Source organism: Ascaphus truei, chromosome 10 (genome assembly GCF_040206685.1).
Source record: "Ascaphus truei isolate aAscTru1 chromosome 10, aAscTru1.hap1, whole genome shotgun sequence".
Classification (NCBI taxonomy): domain Eukaryota; kingdom Metazoa; phylum Chordata; class Amphibia; order Anura; family Ascaphidae; genus Ascaphus; species Ascaphus truei.
In genome coordinates this window covers 53495973-53514660 of record NC_134492.1, presented here as the reverse complement: position 1 = coordinate 53514660, position 18688 = coordinate 53495973, and the positions used below count along the sequence as shown (strand labels likewise).

The window sequence follows — 18688 nt, the reverse complement described above, 5'->3', positions numbered from 1 at the left end:
CCCTGCTTCAGCACAGTCGAAGACTGAGCCACTGATTGAGCCACCTGTGCTGAAGCATGGATATCCTTCAAACCTGATCTGTTGGTGTCCGTAACTGTTCTAATGACATCTAAACTATTTCTCAATGTGATTTTTGTCTTTGTGTTCAGACCACGTTGTATGTGAAGAGGAGTTCAAGTACGCAATGCTGGCTCTGAACTGCATATGCCCAGCCACCTCCACACTTATCACCTTGCTCGTTCATACCTCCAGAGGACAGTAAGTAGACATTTTCCTTCTAGTACAGTAGTTATTAGGTGTGTAGTGTATGCATCTGCAATATAAGAGCAGGGTGATTTTCTGGTTAGATTTGCAAACGCTCGTTGAGTTATAAACCAGTTTGCACAAAAGTGAAAGATTAGCAATTGGTTGTTGTTACATTTGCTAAGCTGCCTTTTCAACATTAATGAGATTGTAGTGTGTGTGTGTGTGTGTAGTGGGGTGGGGGGGGGGGGGGGGAGGGTGTGAATAGTGGAACCAGAGGAGCAGAGGAGCAGGGCAGCAGGGGAGCAGGGCAGCAGAGGAGCAGGGCACAAGGGCAGCTCTCCAGAGGAGCAGAGCAGGATGGGCTGTCTGGAGCTCCAATACTCCACGCCATCCACCCCAAGGTATAGGCCCTCAGGGTGAGGCTAAATCTCCCCTCACCCTCTGCAGGGTGAGGGGCATTGGTCCACTGCACTATTGTGCTATCAGCTCTACTCAAGGTGGCTGAGTTTCTCCTCTCCTCTGACTGGCATGCTTCAAGCTCAGGCTCTGCTTCAGCACACCTAACCTCTCTCCAACTCTCTCTGCTCCCAGGACAGCACTGAACTAACTTGTCACTTACAGGAACAGCCCACTAAATAGAGAAAGCCCTGTCCATCATGATGTCAGCCGGCCCCTCCCCTGTGTCTCTGGCCAGCACACAGAGTCAGGTGCCTACCTCCACCAATCACGACAGGGCTTGAAGCTGGGGAAACCCCATGATAACTACTGGCGGCCTGCCCTTAGCAGGACTTACCCCAGTAGGATAAAGATATATAGCCCCCATTTCTTACCGGGGCTACAGTTACATGGCAGAACGTTACACTAGGGGCTGTTAGGTGACTTAAGATACAGGGTGTTATATATACGATTAGGTATACGGGAATTAAAGGTAGGCTACACCTATTTAGAAACAAAAAAAAAAGGTCCAAATATTAATATAATCCAGCTAAATCACCCCCAAATGATGCACGTCATGGTTCCCTCTGTGTATCGCCATGTCTACATCCTGCTTACCTCTGTGTGCCGCCATGTTCTGTGTCCTGCATCTCTCTTTGTGCCGCCATGTTCAGTGCTCTGCATCTCTTTGTGCCGCCATATTCAGTGTTCTGTGTGCCGCCATTTCAGTGTTCTGTGTCTCTCTGTGTGCCGCCATGTTCAGTGTTCTGTGTCTCTGTGTGTACAGCCATATTCAGTGTTCTGTGTCTCTCTGTGTGCCGCCATGTTCAGTGTTCTGTGTCTCTGTGTGTACCGCCATATTCAGTGTTCTATGTCTCTCTGTGTGCCGCCATGTTCAGTGTTCTGCGTCTCTCTGTGTGCCACCATGTTCAGCGTTCTCTGTCTCTGTGTGCCACCATGTTCAGTGTTCTGTGTCTCTCTGTGTGCTGCCATGTTCTGAGTCCTGCGTCTCCCCGTGTGCCACCATGTTCAGTGTTCTGCGTCTCTCTGTGTGCCGCCATGTTCAGTGTTCTGCGTCTCTCTGTGTGCCGCCATGTTCAGTGTTCTGTGTCTCTCTGTGTGCTGCCATGTTCAGTGTTCTCTGTCTCTCTGTGTGCCGCCATGTTCAGTGTTCTCTGTCTCTCTGTGTGCCACCATGTTCAGTGTTCTGCGGCTCTGTGTGCCGCCATGTTCAGTGTTCTGTGTCTCTCTGTGTGCTGCCATGTTCTGAGTCCTGCGTCTCCCCGTGTGCCGCCATGTTCAGTGTTCTGCGTCTCTCTGTGTGCCACCATGTTCAGTGTTCTGCGTCTCTCTGTGTGCCGCCATGTTCAGTGTTCTGCGTCTCTCTGTGTGCCACCATGTTCAGTGTTCTGCGTCTCTCTGTGTGCCATCATGTTCAGTGTTCTGCGTCCCTCTGTGTGCCACCATGTTCAGTGTTCTGCATCACTCTGTGTGCCGCCATGTTCTCCATCCTACGTCTCTCTGATGTCATTTCTGTCTCTGCCGGTGACAGGGACCGTTGGGGTCAGCAGAAGTGTTTGTACATATTATTTTAATATAAAGAAGCCTATATATTAAAACTTTACCCCTAAGTAAAAAGGCAAAAGTCGGGCAATTCTGTGGCCAAATAATCTTTCCCATATACAGGCATACCCGCATTAACGTACGCAATGGGACCGGAGCATGTATGTAAAGCGAAAATGTACTTAAAGTGAAGCACTACCTTTTCCCCACTTATCGATGCATGAACTGTTCTGCAATCGTCATATACGTGTATAACTGATGTAAATAACGCATTTGTAACAGGCTCTATAGTCTCCCCGCTTACGCACAGCTTCGGTACAGGTAGGGATCCGGTATTGCTGTTCAGGACATGATGACAGGCGCATGCGTGAGCTGCCGTTTGCCTATTGGGCGATATGTACTTACTCGCGAGTGTACTTAAAGTGAGTGTCCTTAAAGCGGGGTATGCCTGTATACAGAATACCAAAGAATAATCCCATTGAAAGCAATATGATTTTTTCCCTTTGATACATCTTCATGTGCAATTGTTTTGTCCCCCCCCCCCCCCCTGGACAGCTTCACATTTGCCTTAATACACACACAGGGGAAGAGTTTTAATTTGAGTTTCTTTAGAAGTCTTGAAAGTATCTACACAGCGAGATAATTTCCTTATATTACATCTTCTGGTCATCTAGAAAGCTATGTAAATTGACATTGTCTGCGATACCTGGCAGCACAAGAATTTCTTGTTGTAGATTAAATGTAAAAAGTAGAAAAAACGTGTTTTTTTAAAGTGAAACTTCTTTGCTGGCACCTACAGGGTTTTGATGGGAAAAACTTCCTTTGTTGTTACAAAAACGCGTGACGTCATGACCTCATGACACAGAAACGACCGTGGTCCTCGGCGCATTCGCACAAAGTTCCTCGGGCCTCCAGTGCATCGCGCATGCGCAGGCCTCTAGCGTACATACGCAAAAGGATCCAGAGGCCTTCAGCGCAGCACCAACACTCGGGAAATGGAGACCACAAACACACACACACACAGAGACATACACACAAACAGACACACACACACACACACACACAAAGAGACACACACAAACAGACACACACACGCACACACACACAAAGAGACACACACAAACAGACACACACACGCACACATAAACACACATGCACACAGAGACACGCACAGAGACACACACACACACACACACACAGAGAGAGACATACACAAAGACAGACGCACACACACACAGAAACACACAAATGAGGAATTCACACTTAGTATACATATAGAAGTGCAAATAGCTAAAACAGGGTGTGTGTGCCGATCCCACGCTTTCAACATCACCATCACAAATACAATTTCTGTGACAAAACAGTGACAAAAGACAAAGACGTTTCACATAAAATGCGCGTGCTTGGCACACACACACTTTTTTCTATATGTATTTTAAAATTGTTATTATTATTTTTTTTGTACTAAACATTTTAAGGGTGTTTCTCTGGAAATGAAGCATGGTTTATTTTTTGGGGTACCTCTGAATGGAGGAGTATCTGTCAATCAAGGAAGACTATTAGCTGTGTGCACAGGATGAGGTGGTGATAAGTGCTGGAAAGACACCTCAGACTTCGGGTTACGATGTTTTCAGGACAAACTACATTTATTTAAAATTACTCGCCATTATATTTCAGGAGGGGAAAAAAAAACTTGTCAGATTAAGTTTTTTTTAATGGTACAAATCGCTTCGTTTTAACATGTTGAGTTACATCACATCACCCATCACATGACGTGACCAGGCCTGGGATGTGGCGTTCCCGTTGCGCTGCACGGCTGTTCCAAGCCTGCTGGCCGCTCCATCATATTGGTCAGCCCGGTCACCCCACAGCAACCCTCACCTGTACATCACAAGCAAGCCACACCAGGTACTGATTGTCACGAGAGATGAGGACTATCAAACCAGGGATCAAATCGCCAGCCAGGACAACAGAGTTAATCAAATTAATTTATTGGAGAAAGAAATATCCACAACTGTCAGTACATAAAACACATACTCTCAACTGGGGAAGCTGGGGTTACCCTATAACCCTAGATGCAAGGACCTCCCTAAAGAGATTTCCCCTGTTAATCCATGCAGTGTCCTCTGGTAAAGGACGCCAGGCTGACATAGAACACTTGGCCTGAGACTGAGTCTAAAATAGGGGCATCCACACCTTTTATACCCGTGGCACAGCATGGCTACATTTAGGGAGAGACGTTGGTAGGTGCTTCCAATATGACCCAGCCCCTGATTCTGGGTTTAACTGCAATATTTAAAAAGAGTAACATAAAAAGTGTTACATGGACAACTAGCAACATTCCCAGCTGAACACAAAATTAACCCCTGGTTCCTGAAGTGCTGGAACCGGGCTACACAGAACACAGATATCTAAACATAATACAAATGTATTATTGACAGGTAGGGGTAATGGCGGGCTTCACCTTTATTAAAAGTAGTCACATCTACCTCTACCATCACTTTGAAGTAGCAAAGCTTAGTGTCATCTGGGCTTCCGGCACGTGTTGTCACATGACATGGAACGGATGGATACAATCTGCGGGTGTTCCATTCAGAAGCATGGATCGCTGCAGCTCCTTCGCGGTAGACAGTGTCACAGGTGCCGCTGACTTCTGCGGGTACAGTATGTCCTATAGTAAAACCATTGCGACCTCATTTAGCCCTGTGTCAGACCGCGCTTTAAAGAGATCGAATGCAAACGCAGAATATCGTGCAACGCCGAATCCACAGAAATGTGTGAAACGGAAACGATCATATCAGGAACCAAGCAAAATTTGCCATTTTTTTTCTGTCTGCCGCAAAACTAAGCCGTGATTTTGTCGGAGTTGGCAAGCGATTCAAGTGTGCTAATTTGATGTGAAGTTCTCTGAAGTCGTTAGATTTCGCTTAATGCTGCGACGATGCTGAGGTCTGATCTTGTGTCGCTCACTGTGTGGCTTTTATAGCCCTGTGAGACGCCGTGAAACACCTGCGAGGAAGCAAAACTGGAAATAAACAGGCAAATGTATTTTCCTGGATAGTTTCGCAGTCATCAAAAAAAACCTGGGTGGCTGCATTAAATGTTCTTCTACCGCCATCTAGTGGTTATAACTAGCACAATACTGTGTATATACTCACTGTGCGGTCTAGCAGGGGTGTGCAAACTATTTGAGCTGTGCCCCCCTTGCCTGCTCCCCCCCATGCTCACACCCCCCTTTCCTATCTTGTGGGGGTTTGTGACGCCACGTCGCTACGTCGCCATGGCAACCAGTGGCAGATTACACCACAGCTCATGTAGGGTTGCCAAGTGGCTTGTCCAAAAATACTGGACACCCATGCCCCCCCGAACACATATAAAAAATACCCCCACTCCCCACAAATGCATATAAAAAATACCCCAACGCCCCCCAAATACATTAAAAAAATAACCCCACCTCCCCCCAAATACATTTTAAAAATACCCCCACCTCCCCCAAATACATTTAAAAAATACCCCCACCTCCCCAATACATATAAAATATACCCCACCTCCCCATCACATTTAAAAATAGGCCTGGAGGTTGTTTGAACTGGGGCGCTCCCTAGGATTTGTGGCGGAAAAAGTGCTGCAACGCCTTAGCTATTCAAATAAATTGGAATATAGATGTGTGATTGTGTACGCAGTGTAAAAGAGTATATAAAAAAAATATATACTGGCCCTTTTTTTGATGATTTCCTGGTTGCTGCTTGACTTCGGAGAAGGGAATCCCGTCTCCTTCTTAGCGTGGCAGTGAACCTGACGAAGCTTATTGCGAAACGCGTTGTTCCCTGCCGGAGCTCATTGAGAGAGGGACCCAGCACACTACAGGACATCCGGTGCAGATCCCCTCTTCCGGTTCCGCTGCCGTACGCGCCAGTGGGAACAAGAACGGAGGAGGAGACCGTGCAGGAGTGTACCGAGCGGCTGTGGCTGGGCCATTTTATTTGCCATCAAGTGTGAGTGTAGTCCTTGTGTTTACTTTAATTCGTTTTATTTCATTGTGTCTCATTTTAATTCATAGTGTCATAGATTGTTTTGTACTTTTTATGGGTTCACCACATGTTTGCATTTCATATGCTTATGTCTCCACTGTATACCCATTAAAGACCTGTTTTATTGTTGTTAACCCTTGTTGGCATACACTCCTTTTGGTCATCTGGGAAACGGGGAGAGGAGACACTCACACACTACACCCATCGGGGGATAATTCTGCTGAGACAACCCAGACACCATCCATACAGGACATCACCCTCTGAGGACAAGGACTCACATCAGGCCGTGTGAGTTTTATGTATATTGAGACTCCAGCATTTGAGTCTGTAATAAATCCACTACAGTCAGCGTTGAGGGAGAGGACACCACACAAGCCCGTGTGAGTCACTGAATCCATAATTTTATGTATTCTTTGATTAGATAAAGTGGAAAACTAATTATCAACCCCTCCAGCAGTATCCTCCTCCTTGCCTCCACCCTCTGCCCCCCATCATCTTCTCACCCTGCCCCCCATCCTCTCACCATGGCCCCCCCATCCTTTCACCATCTCACCCTGGCCCCCCATCCTGTCACCATCTCACCCGGGCCCCCCCATCCTGTTACCATCTCACCCTGGTCCCACTTCCTGTCACCATCTCACCCTGCCCCCCAATCCTCTCACCATCTCACCCTGGTACCCCCATCCTGTCACCATCTCACCCTGGCCCCCCCATCCTGTCACCATCTCACCCTGCTCCCCATCCTGTCACCATCTTACCCTGCCCCCCAAACCTGTCACCATCTCACCCTGGCCCCCCCAATCTGTGTCCTTACATTATTGCCAGGAAGGACAGTCACACAGACGTCTCTGGGCCGCTGGGGTTTGGGCTCCACCCCCGCTGTCCTCTGATTGGCTCTCCGCTCCTCCAATCAGGACAGGCTGCACACAGACACACAAGTGCTCTGCCCGCCCCCAGTATACTCTCTGCACTGCCTGCACCTCGCGCTTGTGCTGCCCTCCGCCATCGCAAAAATGGTAATACCGGACACATATGTGTCCGGTATTACCTCCGATTTTATACCGGACAAGCAATGGAATTACCGGCCTGTCCGGGTGAAAACCGGTAACCTGGCAACCCTAGGGTCATGTGACATCACTTGACTCCACAGCATCATTTGACGCCGCATTACCATGGCGACGCCACACCGAGCTTCTGAATCCCGGTAAGGGATGTTGCAGAGGCCTCACGCGATCCCCCGGCATTTAATTTAAATGCCTTGGGGGAAAAGCGCGGGGTCTCTGCAACCACCGCACCCCCCCCCAGAAAAATTGCATGCCTCCACTGCCCCCCAGTTTGTGCACCCCTTTGTCTAGGGGGCCTATTCTATAAACTTCGATAACTAAGTCATCGAGTATTTTGAGCACTTCTCGCATGATTTGGCAATGTTGCTATTCAGAAAGCTTCGATAGCCTGCCAGACTCGCTGGGGAAGTGCTCCTTCCCAATCCGTAGTGCTGCGGCTCAGACACACTGAGGGTGAGCTCAAACAAACGCTCGTTTTTAGTTTAGAAATCTAGCTATTCTAGTAGCTCCAATAATCTCAGCGAGGCCGAAACTAGCGAGCAACTCGCAGATCTCATGTCGCCACCTCCAGGGTTGCGGGAAGGGATTTGCGGTAGGACTTAGAATAATTTTTTTTTAAATTAAATTGGATTGAAGTGGGGGGTCTCTGGAGCTGCCCCTCATTAATACCAGCTCCCGAGACCCCCGGCTTCCATCCTATGTAATAAAAATAAATTTACACGCAGCTTCAGTTCCTTAGTGGCTAACTGCTAGGGTGAAGGGGTTAAATACGAGTGCCCGGTTTATTCAGAGTAGAAGGGGTAAGTGAAGGTGGTATTTGGTCTGTAGTGAGTGTTTATGCCTACAGGGAGGGTTGCGGGTTAACCCCTTCATTACCTTAGTGGTTACTACCAGTTAGATAATGAAGGGGTTAACCCCTCTCGCTACCCACCCGGTAGGCATAAACACCCACCACAGGCCAAATACCACCTTCACCCATCCCCTCTACCCCAACAACATCCCCCCTCTCTAACACATACATTACAGTAATGGGAACAATCCCCATTATCCAGATCTGGATAATACTGTAGCTATTTTGCCAATTAAAAAATAAAACACTATCCAGCCAGCATAAAGTAAATTAAAGGTACTTACCCCTGCCACTCAAAAGTGACGTCAAAGACCTTATATAAGGTCCGTACAGTCTCATTTGAGCACAAGATGATGGGACAACACCCGCCCCATTGGATTATATCGTACAGCACAGAAGAAAGAAGAAAAGAAATAACTAACCAGAGGAGACGTCTCTTCAATCAACATATGATCATTGACTTCTTCGCATCGGCTGTTGAGGAGCATTGTGGCGAGGTTTAAGAGGTTGCTGCTGGAGTAGGATGCAGAGAGTGAAGACAGCAAAGGTAAGAAACACACGGACTGTATTTTATTTAATTGTATATATTTAATTTAGGTTGCACATTGACTGCTAATGTGCTTATCTATGCCCCTTTCTGGCTATAGATAAGCACACTGACAAGCAATGCATTTTTTGGCAAATGTTTGTATTTATTTAAATGTGATGTATTGTATTTTGTGTTATATATATTTTTGCTTGCCCATTCATTCCAAGTGTGGCAATCGATGCCCATATTGTGGGCATGGTTTACCACGGTCACAATCAATGGCTGTATTGTGAAATGTTTATATTTAAATTTAAAGTGTTTTATTTTGTGCTTGGTTTTTTTAGCTTGCCTATTCATTGGCCAAATTATGGGCATAGTTTACCACTGTAACATTCAATTGGTTTATTGGCAAAAAAATTGTATTGCAATGTCATTTATTTTATTCAGTGCTTTACCACTGTGAAAATCAGTGTAGAGGGGGAGGGGGTAGTTGCTCTGGGGAGAGTGGTTAGGCCTCCTGGGATGTTAGCGGGGGTGGGGGGTGGTTAACCCCTTAATTACTACATAGCGGTTAGTAACCACTAAGGTGATTACGGGGTTAGTGGCCAGTAGTTTGTTTTTTATTGTAATGTTGCTGCCCACGGAGGACGGAGACGAAGATGAGGAGGAAGACGAGGGCGGCCTTAATAGTGGCAGGGGTAAATAGAACTTTAATTTACTTTATGCTGGATGGATAATGTTTTATTTTTAATGTGCAAATGCGCTATTATCCAGATCTGGATAATAGTACTTTGGCCCATTATTGTACTGTATGTTTTAGGGGGGGTTGTTGGAGTAGAGAGGGTGGGTAGTAAGGTTGTTGTATTTTAATGTTTCTTGGGGGAACAGAGGGTGGGTGAAGGGGGTGGTTGCCCCAAGGTGAGTGGTTAGACCTCCAGGGTGGGAAGAAGAGGGGTTAACCCCTTCATTACCATAGTGGTTACCACCCCTATGGTAGTGAAGGAGTTAACTCCTCCCGCAACCTACCCAGCAGGCCCAAACACCCAACCCGGGGCAACTACTCCCTATATCCACACCCTGTACTCCCAAGAAACCAGGTACTCGGGTTTAAATCCTTCATTGCCTTAGCGGCTAGCCGTCACATGTCACGTGACTGGGACATTTAAACACACTGGAGATACCGGCATCCCATACCAGGGCCTGTGACTCGGGAAGCAGGGGGTCTCCCCGGACCTGAAATTAATGTGGTTCAGCTACAGAGACCCCCTGCTACAATACTCTGTTATTACAATTTAAATACAAAACATGTGATCGCTTGTAAGAGCTGTGCAGGAAGAAGCAGCTCTCTGTGTGCTGCTCTTACAGACTGCGAGAAGATCGCAGCGGTGGGACTTAGAAAAAAATCTGAGATATGGTCACTGCTATTCCGAGCGCTATTGGCATGTTCCCATCTCACGGTTTGTGACTTGCGGTAATGCTTTCTGATTCTTTCTGAATACCGTGATAACACAAACGTCAGACCGTTCGGTGGGGCCATGCCAAACCCTTCCAGTTGGCAGTGATTTTATCGAAGCTACTAGAATAGGCCCCTAGGTCTTTTAGCTGCTGCCGTGAAATTTAGCAACCAGCTGTTACACTGCAAAGGTAAGCCCCTATCCTTACCCCTAACCCTAAAACCCTTAACCTTACCCAGTGGTGGGATTCAAAATGTTTAACAACAGGTTCGCTCTCACGGAGGGAGGGGGAGAAGATGGGGGGAAGAAGAGGGGGGGGAGTAAGAAGAGGGGGGAGTAAGAAGAGGGGGAGAGAGAGAGACGGGGAGAGAGAGAGAGACGGGGAGAGAGAGAGACGGGGAGAGAGAGAGAGACGGGGAGAGACAGAGACAGAGACGGGGAGAGAGAGAGAAAGACGGGGAGAGAGAAAGACGGGGAGAGAGAGAGAGATGGGGAGAGAGAGATGGGGAGAGAGAGAGAGATGGGGAGAGAGAGAGAGACGGGGAGAGAGCGAGAGAGACGGGGAGAGAGAGAGAAAGACGGGGAGAGAGAGAGAAAGACGGGGAGAGAGAGAGAGAGACTGGAAGAGAGAGACGGGGGAGAGAGAGAAAGACGGGGAGAGAGAGAGAGACGGGGAGAGAGAGAGAGATGGGGGAGAGAGAGAGAGACGGGGGAGAGAGAGAGAGACGGGGAGAGAGAGAGAGAAAGACGGGGAGAGAGAGAGAAAGACGGGGGGAGAGCGAGAGAGAGAGAGACAGAGAGAGAGACAGAGAGAGAGAGAGAGAGAGAGAGAGATGGGAGAGAGAGAGAGAGAGATGGGGGAGAGAGAGAGAGAGAGACGGGGAGAGAGAGAGAAAGACGGGGAGAGAGAGAGAAAGACGGGGAGAGAGAGAGAGAGACGGGGAGAGAGAGACGGGGAGAGAGAGAGAGAGAAAGGCGGGGAGAGAGAGAGAAAGACGGGGAGAGAGAGAGAGAGAGACGGGGAAAGAGAGAGAGAGATGGGGAGAGAGAGAGACGGGGAGAGAGAGAGAGAGACGGGAGAGAGAGAGAGAGGGGGAGAGAGAGAGAGACGGGGAGAGAGAGAGATGGGGGGAGAGAGAGTGATGGGGGAGAGAGAGAGACGGGGGAGAGTGACGGGGAGAGAGAGAGACAAGAAGAGAGAGACGGGGAGAGAGAGAGACGGGGGAGAGAGAGAGATGGGTAGAGAGAGTGACGGGGGAGAGAGAGAGATGGGGGAGAGAGAGAGACGGGGAGAGAGAGAGAGACGGGGAGAGAGAGAGAGACAGGGGAGAGAGAGACGGGGGGAGAGAGAGAGACGGGGAGAGAGAGATGGACGAGGAGAGAGAGAGAGAGACAGAGAGAGAGAGACGGAGAGAGAGAGAGACGGAGAGAGAGAGACGGAGAGAGAGAGAGAAGGGGAGAGAGAGAGAGACAGGGAGAGAGAGAGACGGGGGAGAGAGAGAGACGGGGGAGAGAGAGAGAGATGAGGAGAGAGAGAGACGGGGAGACAGAGAGACGGGGAGAGAGAGAGACGGGGAGAGAGATAGACGGGGAGAGAGAGAGAGACGGGGAGAGAGAGACGGGGAGAGAGACGGGGGAGAGAGAGACGAGGGAAAGAGAGACAGGGGAGAGAGAGGCGGGGGAGAGAGAGATGGGGGGAGAGAGAGAGAGACAGTGTTACGATTGTGCTCGCCACAAATCGGGACCGGACCGCGGGGCTGAGGTGGGGGTTATATAATCACTGACCATAGTCCGCGCAGACTGATCCGGAGTGCGCAGTTCGTAGTCGTACATAGCAGGGTCAGGATGGGAGAAGGCAGCATCGTCGTTATTCAAGCAGAAGTTCGGCAACAGGAACAGGAGTTCCCCGCTTCAGCTTAGGAGCATGAGCGCGGGGGGTGGCCTCTGCGTGAGGAGCGGGCTCGGCCCATGACACCGATCTCAGCAGGGGGAGACAGCAGGCTGGCCGAAGTACACCGCAGGGCAGCGTCGGGGAAAACCAACGCTCCAGCACAGAAGTCCAAAGCAGGCCTCTGCATGGAGAATAGCAGCAGGCTTCAGGAAATGAAGGGTAACCTCTGCTAGGGGAGAATGCAGCAGGTACCAGGAATCTGTGCTGGCTAAACAACGCTTCAGCACAGGAGTCAGGAACAGGCCTTAGCGTGGAGAGTAGCAGCAGGCCTCAGGATAATCAGGAAACACAGGCCTCTGCGTGGAGAGTAGCAGCAGGCCTCAGGATAATCAGGAAACACAGGCCTCTACGTGGAGAGTAGTAGCAGGCCTCAGGATACTCAGGCCTCTACGTGGAGAGTAGTAGCAGGCCTCAGGATACTCAGGAAACACAGGCCTCTACGTGGAGAGTGGTAGCAGGCCTCAGGATACTCAGGAACAGGCCTCTGCGTGGAACTAGCAGCAGGCCTCCGGATACTCAGGAACTAGAGATGAGAACTAGAGAGGTTAGTACACAAGGAGACAAGCCAGGCGGCTTGTGGCAGAGACAGTAACGTCCAGTGAAGGATTATGCTCGGCCCTGATTCAGAGCCAAAGCCCAACATATAAAGGGTGGTGATCCAATCACAGGGGAAGGGTGTGTGAGCATTCCTCCAATGATGGAGCACAGAGCAGAAGCTGCAATGAGAGGCAGCACATGTGCCATTGATTGCCAAAGGAAGCTTTTGCAACTGCAGAAGTCTGCAAGGTTATAATCAAAGCCAGGAGCGGATTCATTACAGTACCCCCCCCCTTTCAGGTGAGACCTCCGGACGAACAGGGTCATTCACAGATCTGGGGGACATGGAGTTGCTCCTAAACTTCCTTAGGCGAGAGGTGGCGTTGAAAACCCACGGTTTGTTGGGATTTCTTACAGTACCCCCACCTCTGGGTGAGAATCCTGGGTGGACAGGACCATTCATAGGTCTGGAAGACATTGCGTTGTTCCTGAAGTGTCTCAGGCGAGAATTAGGTCCAAAATCCAGGTGTACATTGGCGAGTGCCACAAAGGAGAGCGGTGGCACTGCGGTTCTTGGTACATGGACAATGGGACCAGGGGAATCCGGAATAGGGACATCAGAAGGGCAGCAGCCAGGTGTCCGGTGCATTGTAATAGTCCAAGAGTACGGGACACAGGACACTGATTGTCGGACATAAATGGCAGAGGGACCTTCAGAAAAGGCAACTGCTTTGGTGGAATCAGCACGAAGGAAGTTGCGAGAGTCTTTAGCTTCCAAGGAATTCTGGGTGGTGATTAGCGAGGGAATGGGGCGGGAGGGTTCACTGCAAACTATTGACGCGGTACTTTTGATACAGAGCAGGGTTGCTATCCCAAGCAGATATCCAAAGGAACCGTCTGTCCACTCAAGGTTGACCCCCACAGCTAGTAGCCAAATAAGATATAAATGCGGAGCAGGAAAAAAGACCTTTTGAAGATGCGGGGTAAGGGCCACTTGCAGACCCGCATCCCATGTGGGGCCAGCGACCGCAATTGCAGCAGCCCACGGATGGAGCTCACACAGCTCACGAGAATCCTTCCCCTCTGCGTCTCCTGGTCTTGTGATATCTGAAAGGGTAATGACGCACTTCCTGCGCGACCACGATCCAGAAGTAACAAAGAAAAAATGATCGATATCAGCGCTGCTCCTTGGAATGACAGACTCACCCTTGAGAAAGGGGGAACTCGCCCGAAACATGTGGGAGGAGGTCTTTTTTGTTTTGTTCTAGTATCTGTTTTATGTAGATTTAATAAATTAATTTTATTACCTACCTGGTGAGTCTGTCATCCCAAGGAGCAGCGCTGATATCGATCATTTTTTCTTTGCTATCCCAAGCAATTCGAGAGAGTCTGTAGCAGTGTATACGCAATTCTTGGTCGTGGTACTGGCAGTTGAAGGGTCCGCCTCCTGTGGTCTGTGATCTTTAGAGAGAATCAAATCCGAAGTTATGGCCTTGGCGAAAGCGAAGGTGAGAAAACAGATCTTATCCAAAAAAAACAGGAAGCCGGGTAAGCGGTGCATCAGCCTTAGGAATAGAAGTCTTGGGGTTAAAGCTGGGTACCTCCATGTAACGCTCGGCCTGCCCACAAGCCAGACGAGACCCCGGGACTGAGGTGGAAAGGGTAAAACCACACACCTAGCAGCAAATGGGGACACGGCCGGAGTGTGGTAGTAGCATAGGTGGTCCGTGTAACAAGAATGTAAATGATACCGTACTTGACAGCTCCGGCGTAGAAGGGTTAAGTTCGTATGCCAAGGGTCGTGGGTTGGAGAGGGCAGCATAATCGATTGTCCGTAAGCCTGGGTCGTGGAGTGGAGAGAGCAGCGTAGTAGTTTGTCCGTGTGCCGTGTCCAAGGGTTGTAGAGGTCTGCAGCGTAGAAGTCCAAAGCAAGGTCCAAAGGGTTCCAGAGAGCAGCTTAGTAGAGTTCAAAGCAAGGGTCAAATCCAGGGAGGTCAGCAAAGATTCCAGGGATAGGAGCAGCACTGAAAAGACAAGATAGGCCAGGCAACAGCAGATAGCACCAAGGTACAGAAGCTATGCAGAGCAAAGAGGAAATGGAGAAGAGGGATTATATAGGGGGCTGGGACCAATCAGAGATAGGGGAGTGACGGACAAGGGAAGGGACAGAAAGGGAAGGAGGATACTCAGGAACAAGAGATGAGAACTAGAGAGGTTAGTACACAAGGAGACAAGCCAGGCGGCTTGTGGCAGAGACAGTAATGTCCAGAGAAGGATTATGCTCAGCCCTGATTCAGAGCCAAAGCCCAACATATAAAGGGCAGAGATCCAATCACAGGGGAAGGGTGTGTGAGCATTCCTCCAATGATGTAACACAGGGCAGATGCTGCAATGAGAGGCAGCACATGTGCCATTGATTGCCAGAGGAAGCTTTTGCAACTGCAGAGGTCTGCAAGGCTATAATCAAAGCCTGGAGCGGATTCCTTACAGACGGGGAGAGAGACAGAGAGACGGGGGAGAGACAGACGGGGAGAGCGAGACGGGGAGAGAGTGACGGCGAGAGAGAGAGAGAAGGGGAGAGAGAGAGAGAAGGGGAGAGAGAGATGGGGAGAGAGACGGGGGAGAGAGACGGGAAGAGAGAGAGACGGGAAGAGAGAGAGACGGGGAGAGAGAGAGAAGGGGAGAGAGAGAGAGATGGGGGAGAGAAAGAGAGAGACGGGGGAGAGAAAGAGAGACAGGGGGGAGAGAAAGAGAGAGACGGGGGGAAGAGAGAGACCAGGCAGGGAGAGAGAGACCAGGGAGGGAGTGAGAGACCGCGGGGAAGAGACACCAGGGAGGAAGAGACACCAGGGAGGAAGAGACACCAGGGGGGAAGAGACACCAGGGTGGAAGAGACACCAGGGGAAGAGACACCGGGGGGGGGGGGGGTTGAGACTAGGGGGAACCAGTGCAACCTGCAACCAGTGCAAATACAAATGGACACATGCAAACTACACAAGCAGGCAAACTGCACAGGACACAGACACAGGCAGGCCACACACAGAACACAGCCCCCCTCACATCTCTCCAAGCCCCCTCTCACATCTCTCCCAGCCCCCCCTCACATCTCACCTAGACACATCTCACATTGCCATACACAAAAGGACACTAGATGGCGCTCATACACTTAAACACAATAAACATGCAGTGAATACTTGTATATAAGTGACTAATAAATCAAAAATATAGTGCAATAAGTGATATAGGAAAAAACTCAAACCCTGAAAGGACTGTTTCTAGGTCCACATAAAGCACAAATAGGAAAGGTCAGGGGAGCATCATCTCCTATAGGAAAATAAATAAATTATTTATTTTCCTATAGGAGATGATGCTCCCCTGACCTTTCCTATTACATCTCACATAGCCGCCTCACATCTTCCCCAGGCCCCCTCACATTTTCCCAAGCCCCATTCACATCTCACCCAGACACATCTCACATAGCGACCTCACATCTCTCCCAGCCCCCCCTCACATCTCCCCCAGCCCCCCCTCACATCTCTCCCAGCCCCCCCTCACATCTCCCCCAGCCCCCCCTCACATCTCTTCCAGCCCCCCTCACATCTCCCCCAGCCCCCCTCACATCTCCCCCAGCCCCCCTCACGTCTCCCCCAGCACCCTCACATGTCTTCCAGCCCCCCTCACATCTCTCCAGCCCCCCTCACATCACTCCCAGCCCCTCTCACATCTCCCCCAGCCCCTCTCACATCTCCCCCAGCCCCTCTCACATCTCTCCAGCCACCCTCACATCTCTCCCAGCCCCCCTCACATCTCTCCCAGCCCCCTCACATCTCTCCCATCCCCCCTCACATCTCTCCCAGCCCCCCTCACATCTCTCCCAGCCCCCCCACACATCTCTCCCTAACCCCCCTCACATCTCTCCCTGACCCCCTGACATCTCTCCCTGACCCCCTCACATCTCTCCCTGACCCCTCACATCTCACAGGGGTGAGAGATAGGGGAGAGGGAGCAGAGAGACCAGGGGAAACCACTGCAAATAAGTGCAGCCTGCAACCAGTGCAAACAGGACATAGGCAGGAGACACACAGCACACAGACAGACAGGAGACACAGCAAACAGACAGGCAGGAGACACATAGCACACAGACAAATCACACAGACACACAGCACACAGCACACAGCCAGGAGACACACGCAGGAGACACATGCAGGAGACAGCCTCACATCTCTCTGCTGCATGCTTTTTCTCTGCTTTTTGGCCCCACCCCAGGCTCCTGCCACTTCCTCATGATTGGCTGCTGCTGTGTAATGCAGCCAATCAGGATGGAGCAAGCTGCCCAGCCCCTTAGCAGAAGCTCTGCTCTCTCCCTTCTCGCACCGGTTCTGCGAACTGAGGAAAATTTAGGTACAGGTTCGCACGAACCAGCTGAATCCCACTGCTGCCCTTACCCTAAAACTCCTAACCTAACCCCTTACCCTAAGCATCTATATTTACCCTAACCCTAAAACCCTTAACCTTACCCTAAAACTCCTAACCTAACCCCTTACCCTAAGCCCCTGTCCTTACCCCTTACCCTAAAACCCTTAACCTAACCCCTTACCCTAAAACCCTTAACTTTACCCCTTACCCTAAAACTCATAACCTAACCCCTTACCCTAAACCCCTAACCTAACCCCTTACCCTAAACCCCTAACCTAACCCCTTACCCTAAAACCCTTAACCTTACTGTACCCCTTACCCTAAAACTCCTTACCCTAAAACCCTTAACCTTACTGTCACAATGGACGCACTTATTAACACATTTATATTTTGTGGATCCCAATTGAGCAGAACAATTTGAGCAAAATAAACTGAGATGTATTCCCTTGATAGGCAAACACACAACAAACTGCAGAATACTCTTAATAATTACACTTACTGGTATAGGACATGGGGATAATGTCCAGAAAGGTGCAAAGCACCAGAAGATTGTCTTTTAAAATGTAGTCATTTTGCAAGGGCATAAATTGCCAGCCCAATCCTTCTGTGAATGTGCAAAGTCTTTTCTGGTCCGTTAGGGTTAATCAGATAACCCCCAGATATCACAGTATCCTAACGAAGAGTTTTGTCCTTGGTTCCGATGTAATAAGACTCTTTGCATTCCAGGAATGTGCTGCTGCTCTTCTCCGCTATGAGAAGCGTGTTGGAGCTCCGCTCACATGGTAGAATGAAAAACGAAAGACAATGGCAATAGCCTGGGTGGGATGTATATAGGATTTGGAAGCCTATCGCCAACATACCCACCCAATCCCCTCGTGGGAAAGTAATCATTCCCCAATCACCTACTTGCCCACAGTTTGGAGAGTGGGCACTAGGGATTTCCTGTTCACACAGAGCATGTGCGACAACGCCACCTTGGCTACTTAGCATAGGTGCACTCCCCTCTTTACCTGGCCCCTCTCAGACTGGAAGGAGAAAACTCAGGGTGTGAGCAAGCACAAATGGTCACCAGGATTTCCTATTTAGCATCCATCTGGCCAATTCATCCCCCTTACTCTGGGTCTTTTGATATGCAACTTCCAGAGAGACTTACAGGCGTGGGCCCAGCAGGCTAGCTTTGAAGCTTGCATAGGCAAGTGACCCAGCTCATAGGTGTCAAAACATTTGGTTCTTGTGTGCATTTTAATGACAGGAGAAAAAAAACCCTTGTCCTGCTTGTCTCTTAAAACCTGCAGCAAAAATACAGTTTATTGATCATACCAGGTCCCCTTATTTCACAATTATATTTTTCATATGTGGGTGCTTGGGATGTACTTATACTGCAAGCACATACAATCCTGCAAAATGGGGACAATAAGGGACAGAGGGAAAAATAAGACATGTACAGTGCATGAAAAATTAACCCCTTCATCCCCAATACGAAATATTGGTAACCAGCTGAGCACACTGCCTTTATTAATGCGCTGATTACCCCCATTTTCTTCACACTTACCCCTTACCCTAAACCCTAACCTAAACCCTTAACCTTACCCTAAACCCCTAACCTAACCCC

At 49.5% G+C, this 18688-nt stretch overlaps 1 protein-coding gene across 4 annotated transcripts in view; it reads left to right on the top strand.

The window, feature by feature from the left end:
• Window positions 1–18688, top strand: part of KCNT2 (potassium sodium-activated channel subfamily T member 2) — a 391255-nt gene that overhangs the window by 256086 nt on the left and 116481 nt on the right. For all 4 annotated transcript variants that reach the window (XM_075616937.1, XM_075616935.1, XM_075616938.1 and 1 more), the window contains exon 14: window positions 150–258. In XM_075616937.1, coding sequence (XP_075473052.1) covers window positions 150–258 — 109 coding nt within the window. The remainder of the gene's footprint in view (window positions 1–149; window positions 259–18688) is intronic.